Raw genomic sequence first — 26130 nt, forward strand, 5'->3', positions numbered from 1 at the left:
TTTCTGCCTGGGCATTTAGCTCTGGGAATTGAAACAAAGAAGAGAGTCTGTGCGGGTGCTCCATCCCACACAGGAAGGCAGAACTCCATTCTCGTTCCGACACCACCCTCTAGTGGACAAAGCGCACGCAGAGTACAGAAAGCTGCGGGACAAAGTTTGCACTATTTATCTTACTCTAACCATGGTTTAAAGCAGAAATCCTTTCTTAAAGAACAGCTTCCTTAAAGACCTTATCCCACGTTCCTGCTAGAGACTATTAATGAATCCAGGAGATTCCTGAAAAAGGAAGATCTCACTAAAGTGAAACTTAGACAAATCATATGAAAGATATTCATAAACTGCACATCAATACACAGCTTTTTAGAGTTTCATGCATTTCAAAGTCATTACGGAAAACACCAAGGATGACAGAGGAGTTATGTTGCATACAGATCTAGAAAATTACATACAGATCTAAATATATGCTAGTCCAAGGCAATGTGAAAAAATGGACTTTTTTTCCCCTATTCCAATTACACAATTTCCTGATGGATCTACAAACCCGCAGCTGCAGATGTTAGCCATTCTAAAATTTTAAAACAGGGAAGAGATTGGTTTTGCCATACTAGCTATTGCACTCACTGTTAAGAGCTGTGTGTTTCCCAGTTACCACTTTCTCTTTTTTCATCCCTTCCTTGAGTCCACTCCAATCAAATTCCCACCTTTCCAGAAAAATCCTCTCTTCCAGAAGAATCATTCTTTAAGGTCACCAATGACCTCCAAGTTTCTAAACCCAATGCTCAAAGCCCTGTCCTGTTAACTGATCACTCCCTCCTTTGTAAAACTGCCCTTGTCTTTCAAGTTATCAAACTCCCCTCGGTTTTCTCTACACTTTACTAGACACTTTCCCATTCTTCACTGCTCCTTTTCCTCTCCCCACCCTTTAAATACAAGAGGTATTTACTACCTTACTCCAGCCCCAGGCACTCAGCTAGCCCCACAGATTTCAGTACTACACGCTGAAGACTCCCAAGTCTCCTATCCCAGGTCTAAACGCTCCCCAAGCTGGAAACGACTGAGCAACTTCTGCTGGAGCCTAAAGGATGTCTCAAATGCACACAGTCCCTGACAAGGCTCTTTGATTACCCCCATACTTTGTCCATCTCAGTAAGCAGTATGCTTGATTCTGGCCATTCCACACACGCCGCAGGCAATCCACTGGTAAATCCTGCTCGCTCTGCTATCAACACATGTCCTGATTCCAACCACCTCCCATAAGCTCTGCTGTTAACCACCTCACTTGCTCACTGCTTCTGTTCTTCAAATACCAAAAAACTCTCTATCAGGAAGCCACAGTGATCCTTCCAAAATGTAACTTGACCACATCACCCTCCGACCTCTGAACTCTCTGCTGTCCTCTCACCGCTCAGTAAAACCCAGACTCATGTGATCTGGTTCACACCTCCCTTCCGCCTCCCATCGTACTGTTCTCTGCCTCATTTCCTCTGTTCCAGTCTCACTGCCCTGCTGTTCCACAAACAGGGCTAGCCTCCCTAAGGACCATGTCCTTCCTCTTCCTTCTGACCAGAGCACAACCCAATAATCTTTGCCCACTCATTCTCCTGTTTTATTGTGATGTCTACCAACTGTCACTTCCTCAGAGAGGTTTCCCGTGACCCAATCTGGAACACCTTCCCTGGTCAGTGACCATTCTCCCTGCCCTTACACCCTCCTCGATTTTTCTTCACAGCACTTTCATTATTGACATTATGTGTCTATTAATTCAGTCCTCGTCAGTTCCTCCATTAGTCGGGGACTTGGTCTAGATCATCCTCTTTTCTACCATGCTTGGGCCAGTGCCTAGCAAATACCCCTGAATTAAGAAATTTACTCACCTCCTCTTCCTACCATAAGTAGGGGACGTAAAGAGCCAACAAGAATCATTTCAAGAAATTGTTTTGTCACATTCCTAGGTAATTCAGACAAAAGTAAAGAACTACTAGATTTGTGCACCTGACTCCAGGCAAAAATGAACCCAGGCCTTCAGGACAGACTCCACAGTCTATCCTAGGTTTTCCCAGGGCAAGTTAATGCTCTAACTTCTAGCAAACTCTTGAAGTATTAACCTACTTGTTTTGGGCATCATTATCTAATTACTAAGATCCATCTTAAAAATTAGGCTCCTGTCTTACTTTGTCGAAAACTTTTTAAACCTAATTAGGCAGTAAAGAAAGAAAGAAGATAGAATATAAAAAAATGTTAATCAAAGCTTTGAGTCAATATAGGTCATTCTAAACAGAAAGGCAAAGCTCCAGATGGAGGACATTAGAGACAAACACTGAACAGCAAGGGGCATGTTCAATGACCTTTTATCTTTTCTCAAAACATGGGGGTTCAGAACTAACATCACTATAAGCAAAAAAAAAAAAAAAAAAAAAAAAAAAAAAAAAAAAAATTTATAAAAACCACAAAAAGCAAGTGGTTAGAGCTCCCTTGATTTACTAAGCTGTCATTTCCTTAGAGCTAAGCTCAGCATTTCTGCAGCCTGAACTAATGCTCTTGAACCACATGGCCGGGGGCAGGGAGAAGGACTAAAAATACAGTAATGGAGTATTGGCATGTGTCATTATTACAACTGGCTCAAATCTAAGTATCTCAAATACCTGTATATCGAGTCATATTCTTCTCTAATATGTGAGTGAAGTTACTCAGTATAAAGGCACTCCATTCTATCCAGCACTTTAAATAAAACTAAATTATTCAGTCAGCTCAAGTATGTCCAGTATACAAAATGAAGGACCAAGGAGACAGGATGAATGCTCTATTTTACTATGTAATTACAACCGTCCCCTGCTTTTCAGAACTGTAGACAAACAAACCTGTGATGTCCTTGGCTTTTTTTTTTTTTCTTCTTCACCCACATCTAGAAGGGGCTTGAGAATGAAAAGTTTAATACAATATATATCATACACCCACTGTTTTTTCCACATGAACATGATCAGAAGTTATAAATGCTCCTACATTTGTTAAAACTCACCATAAAACTAATCTTGACTCACACATACATAGTTTCTTTTCTTCTCATTTACTTATTCTGGTTTCTCTATGTGATTTTTAATTATTGGCAGATGCTCAGCTTTAGCTAGAAATTTTACGTGCCAAACACACATAAATGGAGAAAGAGTCCCTTCTCACACACAGCAGATTTTATCTTATCTACCCACTGAGTCCACCTGGAATCCTAAGCTTAAAAAGGGGGTATTCCAGTGTCACCTGGGTGAAGGGCCACGTCTTACCTCTCTCGGCTTACTGGCAATGGCAATGCTGCCATCCTTGTTGTATTTGATCGGTGCCCCTCCTTGTTGCACCAGGGTCCCGTACCCGGTGCTGGTGTAAAATGCGGGAACTCCAGCCCCACCAGCACGAATCCGCTCTGCAAGCGTGCCCTACAAGTGAGCAACCAACACACCATAAGAGGTTCATCAAGCACACTTCTGTGTGTGGATACAGAAACATTTAACAGACACGGTTCCTCTCTCTAGAGGTTTATCTTTCTAAACAGTACCTAGCACTGTGTTATCAGTGTATTTCGCTCCCACGGTATGCTGGATTAACGGGAAACAAGTATTGTCCCTCCGGACAACAATCTCTCAATTCTTACTCCACATTCAAATGCAACTGCTTCTTTGCATCATTGTGTTCTCAGCTTTCTGGTCTCCCACTGCTCTCTTGACATCTTATTCTCTATCAGTTTATTTGTAAAATTTTAAAATCAATTTTCAAATCTGATCTATATCACTATATATATTTAAAAACACGTATGTAAATTTTGTGTTTTACTGTGTGCCCTATGCAGGTATAGCCTGAAGCTTATGATGCATAACAATGCCATTATTAAGATAATAATAATATATTCATTTACTTAAGAGTTATTCTAAAATATTCTTATAAGGGGTGCCTGGGTGGCTCAGTGGGTTAAGGCCTCTGCCTTCAGCTCAGGTCGTGATCCCAGGGTCCTGGGATGGAGTCCCGCATCGGGCTCTCTGCTCAGCGGGGAGCCTGCTTCCCTTCCCCTCTCTCTGCCTACCTCTGCCTGCTTGTGATCTCTGTCTGTCAAATAAAATAAATAAAATCTTTAAAAAAATAAAATAAAATATTCTTACAAGCATTTTATTAACTACATTATCTAAAGAAAAATCAAAAGTTAGGTAAAGAGTACCACATACAGGTAATTTGGTTTTTAAAAGCTAAGAATACTTCAAATTTTATCTCAGAGTAGAAACAACTGTATGCAAAGTTTCTTGGGATCTTCTTTTGATCATCTTTATTCCCTTCCTAGGTACCAGCGGTTCAGACCCGATTTCCCTAGCTCCCCCTACCCCCAACTACTTTCCAACCCAGTTCTCCCACAGCGGAATAACTCCGGCCCTAAATATCTCCAATCTCCCACTCTAACCCTGAAACCCACTGTTACAGTCTAGCTATGTCATATTCATACTACATAACTGATCAATCAGTAGTAAGAACTGGTTTAGGTCTTAATAATATTATGTTGAAATTATCTCAACCTGAAAAAATTTTCTACTTTAACTGGGTCCTTTAAGTACTAAACTCAAAGAAGGGACTTAAAGTTGGGACATCAGATGCGGAGCGTCTGAAGTAGGTGGATAATCTGGGGTAGCAGGACCTGAGGCATAACTGGCAGTCTTCCAGTTAACAGTTTCTCTATTCTATCTAATAGACAGAGATAACTCCGTTTTGTATTGTATTTTAAGTTAATAACAGTCACAGATTAAATCAGCAGATCAACCATAACAATACTCCCGACTATAAAATATTTTTTATGTCTACCCTCCCTGAATACTTTATTCCTGCTCTCTATCTACATGGGCAAGGACCTAAAAGTGGACAATTTCTACAGAAAAGTTCTCTGCAGGTACAACCAACCCCCTACATCCAAACCCCAAAGGAGTCCTAATCCCTACCACTTCATCAACACTTCTCTGGCTTATAGGCTACAAAACACGTTGCCAGAGCCAATGTTTATTTATCTGCCACTAAGCTGGGGAGAGAGACACTGATCTCTTTCAGTTTAAAGAAGGAACATAAAAGAAATACTAAGGAATTCCCATGTATACGCCCTCTGACAAAAGAACAGAAGTAATTGACGGGTTATTTTCAAGGTCTCCACAACCCAAGGGAAAGGTATCTCAATCTATAATGTGAAGAGGAAAAATATATGCAATGGACTGAACTGTGTCCCCATCACATTCACGTGGTGAAGCCCTTACCCCCAACATGACTGTATTTAGAGTCAGGGCTTTTATGGAAGTCACTGAGGCTAAATGAGGTCCTAAGGTAGGGCCCTGATCCAGTAGATTAGTGTCCTTACAGTAAGAGACCCCAGAGTCCTTACTTGCTCTTGCTCTCTCCCTCCCCCGCCTCCTCTCTACCAAGAATCACATCAGCTTGTACTTGACTTTGTACTTCCCAGTTGCCAGAACAATAAGAAATCACTTCCTCTTGTCCAAGCCACCGATTTTGTGGTATTTTTTAAAAGCCTTGCAAGCAGACTAAGACAGGATACCTTTCATTATTTTCAAGAAACTTTCAATAAAAACCAGATAAAGACCAGGCACAGTGCAAGGCTTAAAACAAACACAACAGCCAGCACTGCAGGATGATCGGCTGTGATGTGAATAATGCTGTGAAGCCTCAGGTAGAAACGTTCTCCGCTGTGTGCTCTTTCTGGAAAAATGTATACTGGAGCCCATCATTGATTTTTTAAATGTTGCTATCTCACATTATCACCGATTTAGTGAAGTCAGTGGTAACAATAACTCTGTTGACAAAAATAAAGCAGAGTGATGGGTTCAATTTCAGAGATGAACGCAGATGATGTCAAATTAAGAAGACCAATGCAGATAACCTGTAGACCCAAATGGCTTTTAAAAAGTTTCCTCTATGTTATACCCAAACAGTTAGTTATACTCAAATGGCTACAAAAATTTCTTCTAGGGGCACCTGGGTGGCTCAGTGGGTTGAGCCTCTGCCTTCGGCTCAGGTCATGATCTCAGAGACCTGGGATCGAGTCCTGCAACAGGCTCTCTGCTCAGCAGGGAGCCTGCTTCTTCCTCTCTCTCTGCCAGCCTCTCTGCCTACTTGTGATCTCTGGCTTTCAAATAAATAAACAAAATCTTAAAAAAAAAAAAAAAGAAAAAAGTTTCCTCTATGACAAACTCTTTAGCCAGTTAAGACACAGTTTCTGAAATGAATGGAAACTTGCTAGATTTAACTGTAGTAATTGCTTGCTTGGTAAGGCCTGTCAATTCCCTGGAGACCTGGGCTCTGATTCCAGCATATTCCATGACATGGCCAGTTTCACCCTCCAAGGACTTCACTTTCCTGATGCTCAGCAAGAACATATTCCTCACACATTTCTAATTGTATGATTCACAGGAACGGACTCTTGGGACAACCCCCAAGCATTTCATCAAGAACAATGCACACCGCAGTGCCAAAGTTAAAAATTTACCCTGTAGCCTAGATATAGTTCACTAGATATCCCTCCCTTGTTCAGTGCACAGCAACAGAGGCTACTGGGCTTCTAGCAATCCATAGGTGTGACCTACAAACAAATTTCCTTGGCCTGGCAAAATCACATCCTCTGCATTACCTCTTTTACAAAAGAAAATTCCTGGAGGGAAATAGGGAATTTTTAAACTAAGTTACTATTATAAAAGAGGAGCACAGAAGTATTCTTACCTGAGGTGTCAGCTCTACTTCTAATTCACCACTTAAGTACTGTCGTTCAAATTCTGCATTTTCTCCCACGTATGAAGAGACCATGCGTTTTATCTGCTTGGATCGAAGCAAAAGGCCCAGCCCAAAGTTGTCAACCCTAGAGGAAAAATGCAAGCAACTTGCAATCAAAGGAACAACAGACAGAACACTAATATTCCTGACTTCCGAAAACATGGAGTATTATTCATGCAAAGGAGTTCTCTCTGCTGGGCAGGGAGCCCATGTTCTCTTGTAGTCTCCTAACACCCAAAGAGCCTTGCAAGGTGGCTGTTCTTTTCTTATTTTACAGCTGAGGAAATTAAAACTCAAGACCTTTCAGTGATTTCTGCCAACAGATATCTTGGGTAGTAAGTGACATAGCTGGTATTCAAACCCACGTTAGTCCTACAAGTCTGCCCTACACCTTTCACTCTCTCCACTGCCCCCAAGTGGTAACAGGGTAGAAGAAAGGCAGACTGGATCCTGCTCTATGCTCTGAAGGCGTACATAAATGCAAAGGCAATGCCATTTTCTTAACCTGCACTGGCTCCAAACAGAGAAATCCATTCTGTCCTAAAAAAATGAACATGCATTCTCATATTTAAAAGGGAGAAGAACAGGGGAACCTAGGCAGCTCAGTTGGTTAACCATCTGACTCTTGATTTCGGCTCATGTTGGGCTCCCTGCTGAGTGCAGGTCTGCTTCTCCCTCTGCCTGTTGCTCCCCCTGCTTGTGTGCTCTCTCTCTCTCTCACACACACACAGATAAATAAAATCTTTAAAAAAAAAAAAAAAGTAAATTCCAAATGCTGGCAAGAATGTGGAACACCCAGAGCTCTCACATATGAAGAAAAGAATGTCAACTGATCCAACCACTTCCGAAACATTAACAGCAGTATCTATAGATGCTGAACATATGGACAAACCTTGTGTCAGTAATTCTCCTCCTCGGTCTACATCCAACAGGAATGCATAAGTATGTTCCCCAGGAGATAAGGATACTTGGTCGCACTATCCTGGTCAAACATGGAGCCTCCCCAGTACTACTCCACAGCAGAGCAGACAAACTGAGCAGTGAGAAGGAATCAGCTACAACCCCTGCAACAATGGAGGGCTCTCACAGGGAAAACGTGAGCCAAAGAACCACAGGAGAGTACTTACTGAACTAATCCTTCTGTATGAAGTTCAAAGTCACACAAGACTAATGGATACGATCATAAGGGAAGATAATGCTCAAGTTCAGTGGTAGGAAAAAAGAACAAGGACTCGAAAGAGCACAAGGGGGGCTTTCTGGGGTACTGGTCATGTTCCACTGAAAGAATCTGGGGGCTGGTTACATGGGTCTGCAGCCTGTAAAGATCCCTCAAACTTCACACCTGTGATATTATTATTTTCCTGTGTTACTTATATAATACTATGATAAGGATTTTTTTAAAAGACAGAAATACACTGGTCAAGCCTCCCAGAACACCTCCCAGAAATAGAAGCCTTCTTTTATGATCTCTCCCTCCTAATTCCCAGAGTGCTCTGAGGGCCTCTCCTCTCTGGAACCTTGGTCACCTACATGGTTCACTTATCCCACAGTCCTTTACTAAGTTCTTACCGCCCCTCCACACCTTTCTGCCAGGGCTAGTATCCCAGGTCTTGGGCCATGGGGTCTCTGAGATATTAAGGGATAAACATGTAAAACTATAATGACAACAGAGGGAGAGATGTGCTAAGAGGTCTGCATCAAGGGCTATGAGAACATTGAAGTCGCACGACAGAGGACGAAGAGGTCCAGGAAAGGCTTATGGAAAATGACACTTGAACAGACTTGAAGAAAAAAGACTTTGAGAGCTGAGTAGAGGTGTGGAAGCAATGATCCAAAAAGGCAGGTGGACAGCTTTGCAAAGGTGCACAGTGGTGGGACAAGCTCCGTGTTGAGTGTGACTGCAGTATGGATGAAAGCAAAAGGGAGCAAGAGAGGTAGAAGGCAGGCCAGCTTGTCACCTGTCACAGGTGTCACATACCATGAAATCAGGATTTCATCCTGATGGGAATGGGAGACCCTGTGAATAATTTTAAGTAGAAAGTAGTGGGGTATACAATTAGAGAGGTTCAGTGATAAAAGGCCGGAAGAATAGTTAAGAGGCTTGATATAATCCAAATAAGTAGACAACGGTCTGAACTAAGGCAGCCCCAACAGGAGGGGAGAAAAGGGGGACAAATCAAGGGATATTTGGGGGGAATGAATCACAGGCTTGTTGCCCATCCTGACGTAGACACAGACCCAGCCCAGAATTCTGGCTTTGGCAATGGAACAGCGTGGGAGAATGGACTGGTGACAAATCAGTCTATGGTCCCTAGTGTTTGACCTAAGGAGAGATAAGTACGGTACCTTTTGTGACAAACCACTGACATTTCTCCTAACAAGCTCCTTGTCTCCCACCTTCACTTTGCTCTCCATCCTCACACTCCTCATGCCCGTAAGTGCCCATCCCAGCTCAACTGACTCCCGCTTCCCAGGATGTATCACTTCCAAGCCTCTAACCTAGACCAGGACTAGGTACACTGACAACCTCAAAGCAGTCCAGGTAACTATCAACCATTTGCTAAACTAGTTTATAGTTCTAGCCTTCCAGTACTGAGTGTGATAACATTTTCCTCTCACTGTGAGTATAAAAGGAATAGCTACATGATTTATTCTTACTTGTTTCAAAAGAAAACTACAACCCACACAACTATTTTCAAGAGTGTGCTTTTGAGATAGGGAGAGAATTCCCCGGAGATTAATAATATGCTTGGCCACTAGAGGGTGCCACATCACCACAGATTCTCTGTCTCTCCTGGAAAATCCATTCACGCTCACACAAAATGCCCTGTTTTTTGTCTGTTTTTTACCTATACTCCTAATTGATACCTAGCTGGGCTTTCAGTTCTTCTTAACAATTCCATTCTCCTAAATTCATACACCTGCAGCCTGCTTGCCCCATCCCCGCAGATCTTTAGTACAGAAGTAATGGCCGTGGATCTGTCACTTCTAAGTCTACATCACCTATATGGGAAAATCCTGACTCTACCTTCAGAACCTGTCTGGAATCTGAGCATGTCTCACTTTCTCCTGTGTGGCCTGCACCATCTCCTGCCTAAAGATGGCAACCTGCCCTGCTTCTATTCTTGCCCCCTGCAATCCACTCACAAAATGGCGGCCAAAACCGTAAGAATAAAACAAAATGTCAGATCACTCTGCCCATAATGCCACCCTGGCATTCATCCGTTCATGTAAAAGCCGAGGTCTCTAGAGTGGCCTGCACAGCCCCATAAGATGAGATGCCCTTGACATCTCAGACCTCATTCCTCCCACCTCCCTTTTGCTCACTTTTCTTGGGCTGACCTCCTCACTGTTCCGCAAACACACCAGGCATACTGCCAGGCCCGTTGCGCTGGCCTTTACCTGTCTCCGAAACTCTTCCCCCAGGTAATGCAAGGCTCACCCCTCATTTCTTTCAAGTCTCTGGTCAACCATCACCTCAATGAGCCCCTCCCTGAGTGCCCAATTTTATACTGAAAATTGCCTGTCCATTTTCACATTCCCAGTTCCCCTCTCTTGCTCTTTTTCTTTTTTGTCCATAGACTATAACCTAACATACTGGAAAATTCAGTTGTTATATTTACTATTTATTGCCTGCCTCTCCTTACACTGGCACGTAAGGTCCACAAAGGCAGGGAACTTGGTCTGTTTTGTTCACTCTTGTGCCCCCCCCAAGTATCCACAAGCTTACACAACACACAGAAGTCACTACATAAACATTTATGGAACATTCACTGAATGAATTTTTTGCTTTATTTCACTTCCCCTCTCCTCACTGGCTCAAAATGAAAATCGTGATGTTCTTATGCTGGATGTTTTCTATTTGCCCCTCCAGATCCATTTGTCTGTCTCCAGCTTGCTCTGTGCTGGGATGGCAGACTGTGTAGACTGACTCCGTTGCCCTCTGGCTTCTGACCAGGTGCAATAAGAATGTCAAGATTCCTATTACCCTGACTCCCTCCCAAGCTACAGCACACTGGACAGCCCTCACCAGAAAGCTTTCTTAGAGGTCCTGGCAGCTCCCTCCCTTCATTCTTCAGGCCTGAGGCTGGTGGTAACAGCACTCCTCTGTTATTAACTCCAGGGCACTTCAATACTAATACTGCTTTCCCTCAACCCTGACCCTTCTTTTAAAGACAGTCCCTTTAGTAAACTCTCTTCAGTTACCCAATATGAAAGTACCATTGATATATCCTCTGGAGCCCTGTCTAAATAAAGTTGTAACAATAAAATAATCCATGAAAGTGAATATAGTCCTTTTGCTTTCTGTAGTCTTAAATACCTAAACCTCCCTCCAAGTATACAGGTCTATATGATAAACCGACCATAACGTACTTGTTCAGTTCCCTGACTTTGGAGATTTTTCCCATTACACACTCTTTCATGGATCTCTGTTTGACTTTTCAACACATTACACATTTGAACTTAGGTCTGTTTGGAGACGACCTCTCTGTATTTGTTGATCTTGGCTCTGGAAACTATGTATACTTGGCCTTTGCTTTCTTTTTGGATTAGCACCTGGCCTGGCAACCTAGCAGTGCTTAAGGTGCTCAGCCCAGGCTTCCCCCACCAGATGCAAAGTTAGTGTTCATGTCTCAAAAAATGCTGCTAGGTAGCTTATAATAAGAGTGTCTTGCTTGCCACATAACATTCAAGCTCACAAATTCAGCAAACATGTATCCCTTCTTTACTGTGTATCAGACACTGAGAATACAAAAATGAAAAAGGCAAACCCCTTACAATATAAAGAGAGAAGACAGACACAGGTCATCTTTTACAAATGAAAAACGTGTATTTCTAGTAGAGAAACATGCACATTAAGACATCTTGTAGCTCTCTGAAATTAAAGGTGATTTTGATGGACTTTCAAAGAGATTATCTTGCTTGCCTTTAGTAGCCAACATTTTCCTAGCACACCTAAGGAGAGAGAGATTTGACCATTCTCTTATGGTATAACAAACTCAGGTTTCAAACATTTTAGTGATAAAAGAAGTCTAAAGTCAAGAATTCAATAAAGAGATACATACATTCATGTAAAGCAAAACAGTATTTTATGGAAGACACAAGTGTTTCGCAAACATTTTTCATGTTCTGAATCTGACATTTCATTTTCTGAAATCTCATTAATTGGTAATTCTTGTCAAAACAAAACTCTAATAAAAATGAATTTGCAGCCATATACCAAACTGCATTTCTCTTATTTCCTCTCCTTTTAGGCATGCTTAAATCTCAGTAACAGTGTGTACTTACTATGATAATATCAAGAATATCAAAAGAAAGTGCTGTATTTGGACAGCACATTAACATAGGACACAGTTCATTGGAACAAATGAACACTCGTTTCCACGAGCTGAGCAGAGAAGTTCAAGTACACATCCCCAGAAGTGGTTAGCCCTTCTCAAAAAAAATAATGAAATCTTGGGGGAATGCTTATAATCAGACAAGATGGCCTAAGCTTTCCATTGAGCCCTTCAGACCTGCAGCTGCCTCATCAAATGTAAAGACAGCACAGCGAAGGAGCCACCGCCTTTATCTCCTGGCTCGAAACCACTGATGCAGAACAGAAATTTTATTTACAGTGAAAAACTGCTCACTGGGTCCTCACAGAATTCCTACAGCTGACATATAAGTAACAGCACTGTCACACAGGCACAGGGCACGTATATTACCTCACGGTACTTACAGGCATCCACAGGGAAGCTAAGCTGGGGGGTCCTTAGTTGTCTCAATTCCCACCTTCAAGAACTGCCATCTAAAATAATCTTGTCATGAGGAAATGAGCATGACTAATAAAACCCATCTCTTCTTGGGACGCCTGGGTGGCTCAGTTGGTTAAGCAGCTGCCTTCAGCTCAGGTCATGATCCCAGCGTCATGGAATCGAGTCCCACATCGGGCTCCTTGCTCCGCAGGGAGCCTGCTTCTCGCTCTGACTCTGCCTGCCACTCTGCCTGCCTGTGCTTGCTCTCGCTCGCTCTCTCTCTGACAAATAAATAAATAAAATCTTTAAAAAAAAAAAACAAAAACATCTCTTCTTGCCTTACTTCTCCAATTTAATTGGTTGATATATAGTATACTGTAAAACTTTTAGTTCCTATGGGCTTGTAATTCATATGTCAAAGTCTTCTTTAAAAAATCAGTGAAAAGCATATTTTCTATTTTTTCTACTTTCCTAATCAATCTGTAGCAAAGTCCTAATTCATCTGAGTGATCCTAAAGGGGAAGGTTTATCTCATCAAGACTAATAGTTAATACTCCACACCAAGGTAAGTGGTACCTTATGGCAACAGGTCTCATGATAACTAAAAACAAAACAAAACAAACACAGACAATCAGAGCCCTGAGCTTTGGAAGGTCTTCTAATTCAGGTAAACCCTTCCATAAAAAGCCTTTTCTTAAATAAGAAAGCAGTTATTACTTTTTTAAAAAATATTTTATTTATTTATTTATTTATTTGATTTTATTCATTATAGGGAGGAAGGGGCAGAGGCAGGAGGGATAAGCAGACTCCTGAGCATGGAGCCAATGAGGGGCTTGATCCCAGGACCCTAGATCATGACCTGAGCCGAAATCAGAAGCTGGATGCTTAACTGACTGAGCCACCCAGGTACCCCAAGAAAGCAGTTATTACTTCTAATTCTAAGTTTTCTCCATTTACTCCATAATCCAAATCATCTTTGTTTCTCCAACAAAGCAATGCTAAGTTTTCCTCATTTATCTGATCTAATGGCCAAAACAAAGCTTTCATTCTTGTAGACCTCTAGGCCTTAAACCCACCTAATTAAGAGTATCAGCTGTCAGTGAGGGTGTGCAAAGAACTTTCTTTGTATTCTATGATGGTTATCAGTACTTACTCTATCAAGGATTTACATTGACTTACACCGCCCCTTGTGAGCACTGAGCTATCTAGAAAAGTACTGGTAGACAAAAGTATTTTTAATAAATACAAAGTAAGCTCAAAAAGCACGGGATATGTTTAAGAAATATCAAGTGATCATGAACAAGTTACTTCTCTATTTACAGATGAGTTTCCTCTGTTAAATGAGGGAAGTGGAACAGATGATCTCTACAATCCCATCCAGCTCCAGCCCTGATAGGGAAGAGAAAACTATTTTAAGCAAAAGGATCAGTCCATAATATATACTGGAGAAGGAATACGATTTGGTATACGAAGAAAGGCTAGAAGTGTCCAAAGGAACTCAGGAAGGGGCAAGACCAATGAAGGCTAGGGAAGTTCTATAATTAGATAAGGCTTCTTTGAGGATGTGTAACTGGATTTGGATCCTGAAAAATGGGAAAGATGTAGATATGCAGAGAAGAGGTAGGAAGGCCTTCCAGATGCAAAGTATGAGTACAAATGTAGGATTAGTTCATGTCCTGAATAACTAGCACTATTTACACTAATTGCATTTCTGGTACTTGGCTAAACTGCCAATTTAGTTGTTTTTTTTTTCTAAGTAGGCTCCACACCCAGCATGGAGCACAACTTGCACCTACCCTGACCGAGATCAAGACCTGAACTGAGATCAAGAGTTGGACACTTAACCGAATGAGCCACCCAAGCACCCTTAGTGTTTAAATTTTTTAAAGATCTTTAAAGTCTTTCATTATTGAAAGAGAGCTGATAACTTATCATCTTATATAAAAATAGAATTTTTTCTTCATAACAAAATATATCTTAATGTGCATGTCATTATTAAAGTGTTACAGCTATTGTTGACCATTTTGATGAGATCCTACTGTATTAAGTACTAGCTGCATATCCTCCTCCTACCCAGACCAGCAACATTTTTAATGGTAAATGACCTCCCTCTATATCATCTAGAATGTGGCATACCCAAAAGACTTGAAACAAATTAAAACTGAAATCTTCCTCTCTATATAATGACTTATAGTAACATAAGGGGACACCTCTAAATTATAAAATGCATGATTCAATCTGAAAATCTATATTTTAACTTTAACAGTGCATTTGGAATTTAGAAAAATAAAAGCACATCAGACTAAGATATAAATTTATGCAAGTTTGCTTTACTTATGATTATGAAGGATGGGACCAAAAATATTTGAAGAAATGTAACTTCCAACTCTTGAGCTTGTTAAAAACTATCTTTTCATGCTTGAGCATACTGCTCATAAAATGAGGAAATTTTTCATTCATGAACTTTGTATAAATATAGAGAACTGTCATTTCTTTCAAGCCACTTGTTTTCTAAAGGCACACGTACCCGGCATTGTTGCTGACTGCAGTCAGGCCTTTCACTCCAGTCTTCAGCAAGGCTCCTATAAGATTCTCTGGAATTCCACATAACCCAAAACCTGTAAGTGAAAAAGACAATTTGTGAAAAGGGCTATGTTCTCTCAGAGAAATGTATGTTATTCTTTTACACACACACACACACACACACACACACAATGCAAAACACAAAATTAGATCTATTAAGCAAAACACACAGATGTATCTCAGCAACTCAGTAAATGGCTACATAGCTCTACTCAAATGTTTTGCACCGTTAAATAGCACCAGACATAACTGTAAAACCTTTGAATGCTAAGAATAAAGCCAGGTACAACCAGTTAACATAGCTTACACATCACACATCTTGCACTGAACTGCACATCCATTATCGTCCACCTTTAGAATTCAACCTTTATACAGTTACTTTTTCAAGCATGTTTGTTTTAAATGCCTGAGTAGATTTTGCAGAACTGGAAGCCTAGACCAATGACTTTTATTTCTTTATAAATTCTGCAATTTGTCAAATAGAATTGGGTTTAAAACGGACATCAATGACTGGTCAGATGAATGAATGAACAGCAGCCCTAAAACCCAGCCTAGATTCCTACAATCAAGCTCTATAAATTAAAAAAATAAAATAAAATAAAAAAATAAGGGCGCCTGGGTGGCTCAGTGGGTTAAGCTGCTGCCTTCGGCTCAGGTCATGATCTCAGGGTCCTAGGATTGAGTTCCAAATTGGGCTCTCTGCTCAGCAGGGAGCCTGCTTCCCTCTCTCACTCTCTCTCTGCCTGCCTCTCTGTCTACTTGTGATCTCTGTCTGTCAAATAAATAAATAAAATCTTTAAAAAAAAAAACTTAAAAAAAATAAAGTTATATATACATACATACATACATATATATATATATAAAAAATATATCTCAATCAGGCAGCAAGTTTAATGAGTGTGAGACAGTGGTTCTAAAAGACATTCTAAACAAGGTGCAGCAATAGAACCCAGAGGCCTCAACAACAGACAGATGAAATATGCTTTCTAGCTCCTAAAATGAGGAATGATAACAGGAGTGGCTAGGTAAGGGCTGATGAGATCAATGCCAATGTTATAGCTAAACAGAATTCCCACGGATCTAGGAATGTTTTCAAAGCTAACAAGACATCACTATTTAAAACTTGAGCTTTTCGGGGCGCCTGGATGGCTCAGTGGGTTGAAGCCGCTGCCTTCGGCTCAGGTCATGATCTCAGGGTCCTGGGATCAAGCCCTGCATCGGGCTCTCTGCTCAGAGGGAGCCCAATTCCCTCTCCCTCTCTCTGCCTGCCTCTCTGCCTACTGGTGATCTCTGTCTGTCAAATAAAAATTAAAAAATAAATAAATAAAACTTGAGCTTTTCAAAATAATGGAAAAACACAAAGGGAAAAAGTAAAACATCAAGTGCTAAACCCTGCTAAATTTTCAAGATGAGGATATTAATAATTACATAATAAAATAATTACGTAACATGCAATAAATGACTAAAAATAAACTAATAAAATAAGTAATAAAATAACTGGCATTTCTAATTCCACAGCTTTGCCACTGTGATTTCCTGCTCTGCTACAAACATAAGGATGTTACCATCATAAAAAGGAAAACAGTACTATTACTCACCACCAACCAGTATTGTTGCGCCATCAGGGATGTCTTTTACAGCTTCCACTGGATCTGTATAGAATTTGGTGTGGTGACGCGTGCTGGTTGAAAAGTAGCAAACACATCCCTAAAACATTTTTAAAAATTATAAGTGAATCATCATTTGGAGACATATCTTTATTTTGCATGTATACCAACATATTCATTTTTCATATATACAAGGATAATTTTATTATCTGCTCTTTGAAACAAAGAGTGGGGCTGCAAGTAATTCATCTTAGAAGTAGGAAGGACAGGGATGCCTGGGTGGCTCAGTGGGTTAAAGCCTCTGCCTTCGGCTCAGGTCATGATCTCAGGGTCCTGGGATGGAGCCTCGCATCAGGCTCTCTCAGTGAGAAGCCGGCTTCCTCCTCTCTCTCTGCCTGCCGCTCTGCCTACTTGTGATATCTGCCTGTCAAATAAATAAATAAAATCTTTAAAAAAAAAAAAAAAAGAAGAAGAAGTAGTAGTAGGAAGGACATCTCTATCCATAGATTATCACCAGAATTCCCTGGTGATCGTGATGAATGTCTTCCATTGTATAAAGGAAAACTCTGTGGCCAACATTTGTGGCCACCCAAAAGACTGAAAGTAGATAGCTCATACACTGGGACTCAGATTCACAATAATAATGCCATCAAGCATCAGTTTCTGATAGTGAGCTAACCTTGCATTCAGTCAACAAATATTCACTGAAAATGTACTATGTGTCAACTATTCTGCTGTTTATTCCCATCTAGTAAATATTAAGACATGACTGCTGCTTTGTGGGAAATCAGGTACAGTGCGACCAACATACAAATACACAGTTTGACCCTGACCCATTCTTTAATCAATGAATGCCTCCTAAGGGAGCAAGTAAGGAACAGTACACAAGAATACCCCTGCCCGGGGCGCCTGGGTGGCTCAGTGGCTTAAGCCGCTGCCTTCGGCTCGGGTCATGATCTTAGGGTCCTGGGATCGAGTCCCGCATCGGGCTCTCTGCTCAGCAGGGAGCCTGCTTCCTCCTCTCTCTCTCTTTCTCTCTGCCTGCCTCTCTGCCTACTTGTGATCTCTCTCTGTCAAATAAATAAATAAAATCTTTAAAAAAAAAAAAAAAAAAGAATACCCCTGCCCATAAGGCTTGGAGTTTATAGATGCTGAGAAAAACAGCAACTATTATCTGCAAGGAAGGCATGGCTAGTCTTACCACAGTGACCTGTTTAGGCACATAACAGGTTATCTAGTGAACATTTATCAACAGTTTGTTTTTAAACAGTTTCCCTCCCTATGCTTCATCCACAACATGGATAGGAGATAATTAGAGATGACTATGTTGTAATCATTCATAATAATTATCACCTCTCCTTTACTCTTATTATATATTCAACCTAAAAAGGGAGAGAGCAAAGAGAAAGGCTCCTGACTCCCCATATGCCGCCACCACAAGAAGTTCATAAATGTAGGCTCACACACACTGCCTTATTGGTCTTTGACAGACATCCTGTGGGGTCAAGGTAAATCCATTAAGGAGTTTCTAGCATTCTTTTCTTCCTCTATAAACTTCTTTCATAAAAAGTATCCAATAGTACAAAAGCCTATTTCCTTTAAGAGAACAATACTGAAGGTCAAATGAGAGCTGCCAAAGTAGAGGTTACCTAGATGACTTTTGTCCCTTTAAATTCAACCCTGGTTCAGGTGTGGTGTAGAGAGTTGTCTATTCCCAGTTGTCTCTTCCTGGTGGGAAATACATGGCGGCAGAGCTAGCAAGGAACGAGCTTGAGCTCCAGAGAGCTTAGTTCTCTGTCCTATGCTCAGTAGCAAGGGTTTACTGGATTCTGTTTAAACACACAGGTACACATGCAAATATATATATATTTTTTAAATCTTGGAAATAAAAAGTTCAATAGTCTCAATAAAGAGGCCAAAAGATGAATCATAAAGTCGAGGGTATCTGCTCAAAAATAGAAAAAGAAAGATACAGATATTCTAATCCTACCAATTAATTTCACAGGTCAAGTTTTTGCAACTGAGCAAGTTCTCGAAATGTACCCAACAGTGTGTTAAAGCAAGACCAGATCCCGGATTTTAGCCTTCATCACAGCATCTTTCTACCACAATCTGCTACTCACCATGATTTTCAAAAGCCCTCAATCTTATCCTACTTCAATTTCATTATTTACAGCAACAAATCTTTATGAATGCCCTATTTTTTCATGAAAAACTCTATTGTCTTCTTTTCTAAAGAGTGAAGTCATTGCTCTGTACACCTTAAACTGATACACTATTGTTTTGCCAAATACATCTCAATAAAATTGGAAAAAGTCAAAGATACAATAAATAAACAAATCTTAATCTGTATCTCTTACCAAATAAAAAGGGGTGAAAAGTCAGGGCCTGAGCAGGAGGAAGAAAATAAAAGAACTCTTCTACACCTAAGTAGTCAGGGGTTAAAATCACACTGAACTACTTATCCGTAAACCGAGAAACACGAATCCTACAGAGAGGAAGTTAAGAGAAAACTCATTTCTCCTACAGATCCAGGAAACTTTTCAGATTCACAAAGGGAAACAAAAGTATATAAGCACAGACTTGTCAGGAATTCTGTTCCTTTGTTCCAGCTGATAATTAGTGTCCTCATTACAAACAGAAATTATTAAAATGCTTGCCCCACACCTTAAAAAAATACCTCAGAACGGGGAGCCTGGGTGGCTCAGTGGGTTGAGCATCTGACTCCTGATTTCAGTTCAGGTGATGATCTCAGGGTCCTGAGATCCAGGCCCACGTCTGGCTCTGCACTCAGCAAAGAGTCTCCTTGTCCCTCTCCCTCTACTCTTCCCCTGACTCACTCTCTCTCTCTTTCTGTCTCAAATAAATAAAATCTTTTAAAAAAATACTTCAGAAGTATTTTAAAAAAGATTCAAGTGTTTCACACTCATCCAGATCATCAAAAGCTTAAAGAAATAAAAATGTTTGCAGGCAATGTGAGAATGGCTCAAGATTATGAAGAATTTACACCCAACGTTGGTGGTTTTTTTTTCATTTTTCACACATTCAGTTAATATTTGTTGACATTTGTTATCTATTAGTTATACTGACATTTGCTATCTATTTGCTAAGAAATCAATAGTGTGACATAATGGGCCACTCTCCAGTAATCTCGGGGTCAAAATATCTTTGTTTCAAATTCCAGTTCAGCCACAATTGCGAGAAACTGGGAAAATTGCAAAATCTGAGTGTAAGGGGTGCCGACGTTAAGTAATGGATTAAGTAATGGTGCATCAGAACCACACCACTTCAACTGCAGAAGTTGCCCTGGGGTTGTTGGCTTCCTTTAAGCCATGCAACCCTCTCCATTCCCCACCAGGGCAGTACAATTAACTTGCCTTTCACTGGGCTTTAGTTTTCACATTTAACCCCCGGCCCCCCACACTCACCTTACCTATATACACAAGCATGCATTACTAATTCTACTAAGAGTTTTTTTTTTACCATGACCTATGCTATAGCAAATTAATCCATGCCATCCTTGCTGAGGGTTTTGAAAACTTTAAGATTACTTTAACATGTTTGTCTGTAGTTAAGTATGCCATTCTAAGTATTGAGAAATGACTGGGCAACCTGGCCATACAAACACGGGTAGTGAGGCAAAGAGGAAGGAGAATGTCTGAAACACCAGAGTGTTTCCTGTGGATCTTTAAGGCTTGGAGCCTTGGCGGCAGCCCAGAAAAAGCCTCTAGGTTTGTTTTCTGAACAGGCTTCGTCTCTGCCCACATTCTCTCCCATTCTCCCAGCCTCTGGGAGTTAAGGAGTAACACTGCTGACACCCCCTAAGACTGAGCAGAGGTGGTGTCCTGTTTTCATAAATAACTGAATTCAAAGTGAGGCTCTAAACTGCTTTAATTGACCTTTACTTTCTAAAATGCTACAACAGTGAGGTGAGAAGATTCAAGCAACATCTACTACATAAATAAATAAACAAATAGCCTTCAAGTCGGCAGAGGTCACTAAAAAAATGAAGAGTAATAAATTATACGGCTTCAGCATCTAATGTATTCTGGGGATGATTTTTCTCACCAAGGTCTTCCTTTACATTTGGGTAACATTTCATTTTGTTTTTTCACTCTCCCACCTTCAGCAAAATTACGTTTTATGGCGCCCCTAGCTTCTGCTTTACTATTGGAGGAAGAAAATAATAATGACTATACTGCAAAAGAACAGTTAAGGTCCTGAAAGATAAAAAATAATCAAAATTCTTACATTGCCCTTTTTTTTCTATTTAATCTATTTCTCCTTTTAAAATTCTCTCCATCTTCACCCTTTGTCCTCTAGTTCAAATCTTACATTTAGAATTTGAGGACTGAGTGCACTGTTGAGCCTAAATTTTATCTCATGATTTCCCAATTCAAAATCTCCTTCTTGTCTAACCACTCCTACCGTTCTTTCTTTTGCCTAAATTTATTTATTTATTTTTTTTTGGTCATTCAATACTCCACAACTTTAAGAAAATATATACTTCCTTCTGAAGGTCTTTCAGGGAAAATCCATACAGCATACTGCTTTATTTTTAAATGAATCTTATCTTAATGATACAGAACTGTACACCCAGGTGTTATTTACCTTGTTACCTTGCAGTTAAAAAAATCAGGACACAGGGAGACTGATACTGCCCACTTCAGTATCAAAGTTTGATAAACAGAAGTGGGGAGAAGCCATACGGAGAGAGATGAAGACAACCCTGTTGGAAGGTAAAGGCAATAACATGCAGGTGGATACACGCACTTGGCAAGAATATGGCATCAGTGCCAAGTGGAGGTGGTAATATGTGTTGTAACGCTTACCAATGTCAAGAGTGAATTGACAGTACCAGTATCTGTTAAAGGTGGATGTTTCCCTTACACTAAACACTACCAGTTATGCAATTACGACATGAATAAATAAATCACAAAGACCCTACAGGGAGTTACTGACTTAAGGCCAATTCTCTAAAGTTGTAGCATACTGTTTTTGAGGGAACATACATGTTCTTTTTATTCTAACAATAGAGTGATGCCCAGCACTTGAAAGGAGCAGAGGTGAAGTCATGATGCATTCTTCCCGGTGTATCAGAAAGCTTGAGTTTGCCAGGAGTTAAAATACTAATGAGGATGGGGAACTCAGAAAGAGGAGAAGCTCTCTGAGAGCTGAGAGGAGCCAAGCCCAGGGACATGTGGGATCAGGCCCCATGGAGAGAAGCTTGTGAAGATCAGGCTGGAAAGGAAGACTGGGGAAGGCCTTAAGGACCTCACTCGAGATTTGACTTCTTCCTTCAATGAGGAAGGGACACCAAAGCTTTTGAAACAGAGATGTCAAAACTCATATGAAAGCCTGAAACAGGAAGAGGCAGAGGAAATCATTCTTTCATTCACTCCTCCATTTGTTCAAAAATCTTCATTCTGTATAAAATATATGAAATACTGGAATACAGCGTTGAGACAAACAAAAAACCACTCAGGCATAGTCCCTGCGCTGATGAAAGTTGCAAACTAGCAAAGGTAACAGTCATTAAGTAATTACAAAAATTTAAATACAAATGTTAATATCTCATCAGGGAGCTAAAAGGAAGAATCAGATAGTTGCTGGGAAAGAGCGCTAAGGACATCCCCAAGGAAATTTCAGCTCAAGGTAAATACAGGACACTGGTTATCCACTGGAGGCGGAGGCAAGAGGGGAGGAAAGAAGGGGTCCAAGATTTCCCTGGATGGATATGGATGCTATTGGCCATAATGGAAACAGAACAAAACAAGGGGGGAAACAATCACTTTATGACTGGTTCACTTTGGGTCAGAAAGAGCTTGAAGGACTAAGTGTCATCCAGGTGGAATGGATTGATAAGTTGTACCAGGGGAGAATGGAATTGGTGAGAAATCTGGGGAAAAAAACAGGTTCAAAGAAGAAAGGCAGGTAAGTGTTAATGGTATTTTTAGGAACTTCTTCCAGTAATAATTTTCCAAAGTGAATAGAGAATAGTATTAAATGCTCCTTCTGAAACAGTAATGGAGGAAGAAAGAGAACTTCGGATGTTGTACTCAAATCTAAGTCCATGCCAATGACTCTGAAATGTAGTTCTCAGACTAACTGCATTAACATCATCTGGGAACTCATTTATGTAAAGTGTGGGACCCCACACGGGACCTACTAAATCAGAAACTCTAGAGTTGGACCCAGAATCTGGTTTGCTAAAACCTCCGAGTAATCCTGGTTCATTAAAGCTTGACAGACTTGCCTAACACACACACACACACACACACACACACACCCATCTCATCTGTCTCCTAAGAGTTTTGCTGGGCTTCTGAAGTGGTTTAACGCCATAGGAAAGTGAATAAATAACACTTAGGTAAATAAGTAACTACCAAAAGAGGGAATGTTTTTGACCTAGATCCAAGGGTATGGCAGTGTCCTGGTCTGCATATTTCAGCACCCGCAGCAGTGTCACTGAAGGTCAGTCTAAGTGCCCTTTTAATAATGCTTTATATACCCAAAGCTACCAGCAATCACCAAAATGCTTCCTAAAATGCATTTATGAATAAAAGGTCCCAGTTCTAAATCATCCCATATCATTTACCTAAGGGGCTTACTGGCCCCTCTGCGTTCACTGTTCTCAGAGACTGGATGCGGGAAAGACAGAGCAACTGGGGCACGACAGTTCCCTGTGAGCACGCACCTTATGCAAGATACGCTTTCAAGCTCGAAACTATTTAATGCGCTACTAAATAAAAACGCCACTTTTCGTTTTCCCCTAGGAAGGAAGACGCTCCCGCGATTACGCTGATAGCCAAGGTAAACCACCCTCCGGGACCTAGCACTCTCGGCCTGTACTGGCCTCTTAGGGCTCGGGACAGGGACCGCACCTGGGCGTAGGCGTACAGGTAGGGAGAGTCCAGCGGGCGTGCGGGGGGTGGGGGTGCTTATCAACCAACAATCGCAGTGAAAAGTGTCTCAGGATACCACTTGGTGGAGAGCTGGCACTAAGGGCGGCACAATGTTTGCTAAGAGTTTGAAAATGGAAATCCTCCAACCCGGATGCCTGCGCCACAAGAGCGCGCGCGACGGGGAAGATGCCCAGACGAGCGCTCCCGGCGGGTTCCCCTTCTCCTCGGCACCGTGCGGCGCAGCCAAATGAGGGAGGACAGGGAGGGCACGACCTTCCACCCCGGCGACCCCGAGCATCCGCCCCCTCCGCGGCGAACCTGCGCGGACCCGTAGCTAACCTGCTCCAAAATCCCCAACGCGAGGCGCAAACCTGTCCCCTGCTGCCGTCACCCTTGCCTCTCCCTGGACCGGGGCACCCTCCCAGGAGGCTGCCCGCGGGGCGGAGATGCGAGCCGAGAGGACGCATGCCCCAGAGGACGCGAGCGAGCCCTGAAGGGCGCCGCGCCGCTGCCAGACGCCCTCCGGCCCCCTTTCCGCCCCTCCGCGTGCTCCCACGCCTGGTCGCGCCCGCCCCGGGGCAGCGGCTGCAGAACCGCGCAGAGGCAGACACGCGAAGAGGCAGCGAGGCAAGGCAGAGCGTGGTGCGTCTCGGTGCCCCCGGAGACGGCGCCACGGATGCTAAGGGGAGGGGTGGAGCGGGTGGGTGTAGTCAGGGGAGAACGCGGGGTTTCGTCTGCGTCCTGCCGGCGCGTGGCCTTCTTCGCTGCCACTTTACCTTGGACCAGGCGCCCCCGGTGAGGCGGGCGGAGGCGCAGAGCGGAGACCGGGCGGAGAGGAGTTTGAGGGCCGCCATGTTCCAGGCCGGGCGTGGAGCAGGCGACGGGTTGGGGCGCGCGCGTGAGGGTGTGGGAGCGCTGCCGGGCCCGGCCGCGTCGACACGGAGGGAGGGAAGGGAAGACGCTCGAGGGGCGGGCTGGAGGCTCGACCGCGCGTCGATGACGTCCTCCCCTCCCTCGCCCACTGAGGCTGCAGGTTTAGAGAGACGCGGGGCTGGGAGGGGCCCGGCGGGGAGCGGGAGCCGGGTGCCGCCGGGGCGGTGGGCGGGGGAAGCGCCGCCGCCCTTGGGCGACAGTGTCCGTTGCCCTCGCGTTCCAGGCAGCCGCGTCGGCGCGCACTTGCTGCTGCAACCCCTCATCAGTCCGTTAGCTTTGAGGTGCTGCGGGGGCTTGCTTTCCCCAAGGTCTGCGGTGAGGGTTGGCCTAGCCTTCGGGCGCCCCAGGGTCTGTCTCGGAGTCTGTTGCTTTTCGGAGACAGTGCCTGGCACCTGTGTGGGCTGCAAAGGGGATACCCCCTGGAGGTCCCCTACTTCGCTTACCCATCCGGGCAGCGTTCCCATTTCTTCCATTTCTCAGTCCCCTCTCCCCACACTTGGCCCTGGCTTGTGTAAAGTTAAGTTTGCCTTAAGAACCTGCCACAAGCCATGTCATTAGGTGTGGCCAGGGAAGCCTAGGCAACACTGTACCTGGACAAGAGAGACTAGGTTAGGGCTGGGCCTCTGGGACCGTCTCTTCCTTCCTTCCTTTCTTCCCCATCATCCAAGTCTGTATTTTTCAGGATTTTTCTGGCACCTGAGTCCCAAAACCTCCAGAGATTACTCAGCAGCTGTAAACATGCAGGTGTGTATACCCCTTTGACTGTCCCTGGGCAAGTTACAATAACTTTCCTGTTTCAGTGCTCTTATCTGAACATTTTATTTTATTAAAAAAATTTTTTTTTTTTTTTAATTTATTTGACGGAGACATACACAGCAAGAGAGCGAACACAGTAGGGGGAGTGGGAAAAGGAGAAGTAGGCTTCCTGCTGAGCAGGGAGCCTGATGTGGGGCTCCATCTGAAGGCCCCAGGATCTTGACCCAAGCTAGGCAGACACTTAAGGACTGAGCCACCCAGGCGCCTTCTCATCTGAAAACTTTAAATCTCAGAACTATCTAAGATCTACAAGAGATAGTTCATGGGAAGCTTCTGGCTCTGTTATAAACAATAAATGTTAGGCATCATTCAAGTTGCAGTCCTGAACTGGTATGGCAAATATATGCTCTCAAAGCATTATCTTTTGAACAACCCCTTGAGGACATGAGCGAAATCTGATTTCTTCAGAAGTATCCTCTTAGCAGATTAGAAGGACCAAGGGGAAACTCAGTAAAGGCTTTATTTTATTAAATGCTAACCAAGTCCTGGGAATATGGGTGTTAGTTTTGAAACAAAGCAAAGCACACAAGGAAATTAAATGATACCTTAGCTTCCTCAGCAAGTACACCTAATGCAATGAACAATCATGGTCCAGCTTCAAGTCTCTCCATAAAAGCATTTGCCCTTTTATTGTATTCTTTTAGCTCCTTTTCCCTCCTGGATATTATCATTTTAATCAACATCAATGAGGGAATAAGATACCAAGTTAGACTATCCAATTACATTAAGAGAAATTAACTTAGTAATGCTCTA

The 26130-nt window shown here is 42.4% G+C and overlaps 2 protein-coding genes across 5 annotated transcripts in view; one reads left to right on the forward strand and one right to left on the reverse strand.

Moving 5' to 3' along the window:
* Positions 1-24695, reverse strand: part of OXCT1 (3-oxoacid CoA-transferase 1) — a 122106-nt gene extending 97411 nt beyond the window's left edge. The window contains exons 1-5 of one of the 2 annotated variants that reach the window (XM_013051519.2): positions 24405-24695; positions 16715-16823; positions 15061-15151; positions 6745-6880; positions 3276-3425 (exon numbers count right to left, since the gene is read on the reverse strand). In XM_013051519.2, coding sequence (XP_012906973.1) covers positions 3276-3425; positions 6745-6880; positions 15061-15151; positions 16715-16823; positions 24405-24482 — 564 coding nt within the window. In that variant the 5' untranslated portion in view covers positions 24483-24695. The remainder of the gene's footprint in view (positions 1-3275; positions 3426-6744; positions 6881-15060; positions 15152-16714; positions 16824-24404) is intronic. The other variant, XM_004737952.3, reaches the window with a different exon arrangement.
* The window catches only part of RIMOC1 (RAB7A interacting MON1-CCZ1 complex subunit 1), a 42042-nt gene continuing 40082 nt past the window's right edge, over positions 24171-26130 (forward strand). For 2 of the 3 annotated variants that reach the window (XM_045079513.1, XM_045079515.1), the window contains exons 1-2: positions 24171-24270; positions 25244-25305. The gene's annotated coding sequence lies outside the window, so the exon portion shown is untranslated. Of the gene's footprint in view, positions 24271-24826; positions 24843-25243; positions 25306-26130 lie in introns of those variants that run through there. The other variant, XM_045079514.1, reaches the window with a different exon arrangement.

Source organism: Mustela putorius, unplaced genomic scaffold (genome assembly GCF_011764305.1).
Source record: "Mustela putorius furo isolate JIRA1106 unplaced genomic scaffold, ASM1176430v1.1 tig00000407_pilon_pilon_pilon, whole genome shotgun sequence".
NCBI lineage: Eukaryota > Metazoa > Chordata > Mammalia > Carnivora > Mustelidae > Mustela > Mustela putorius.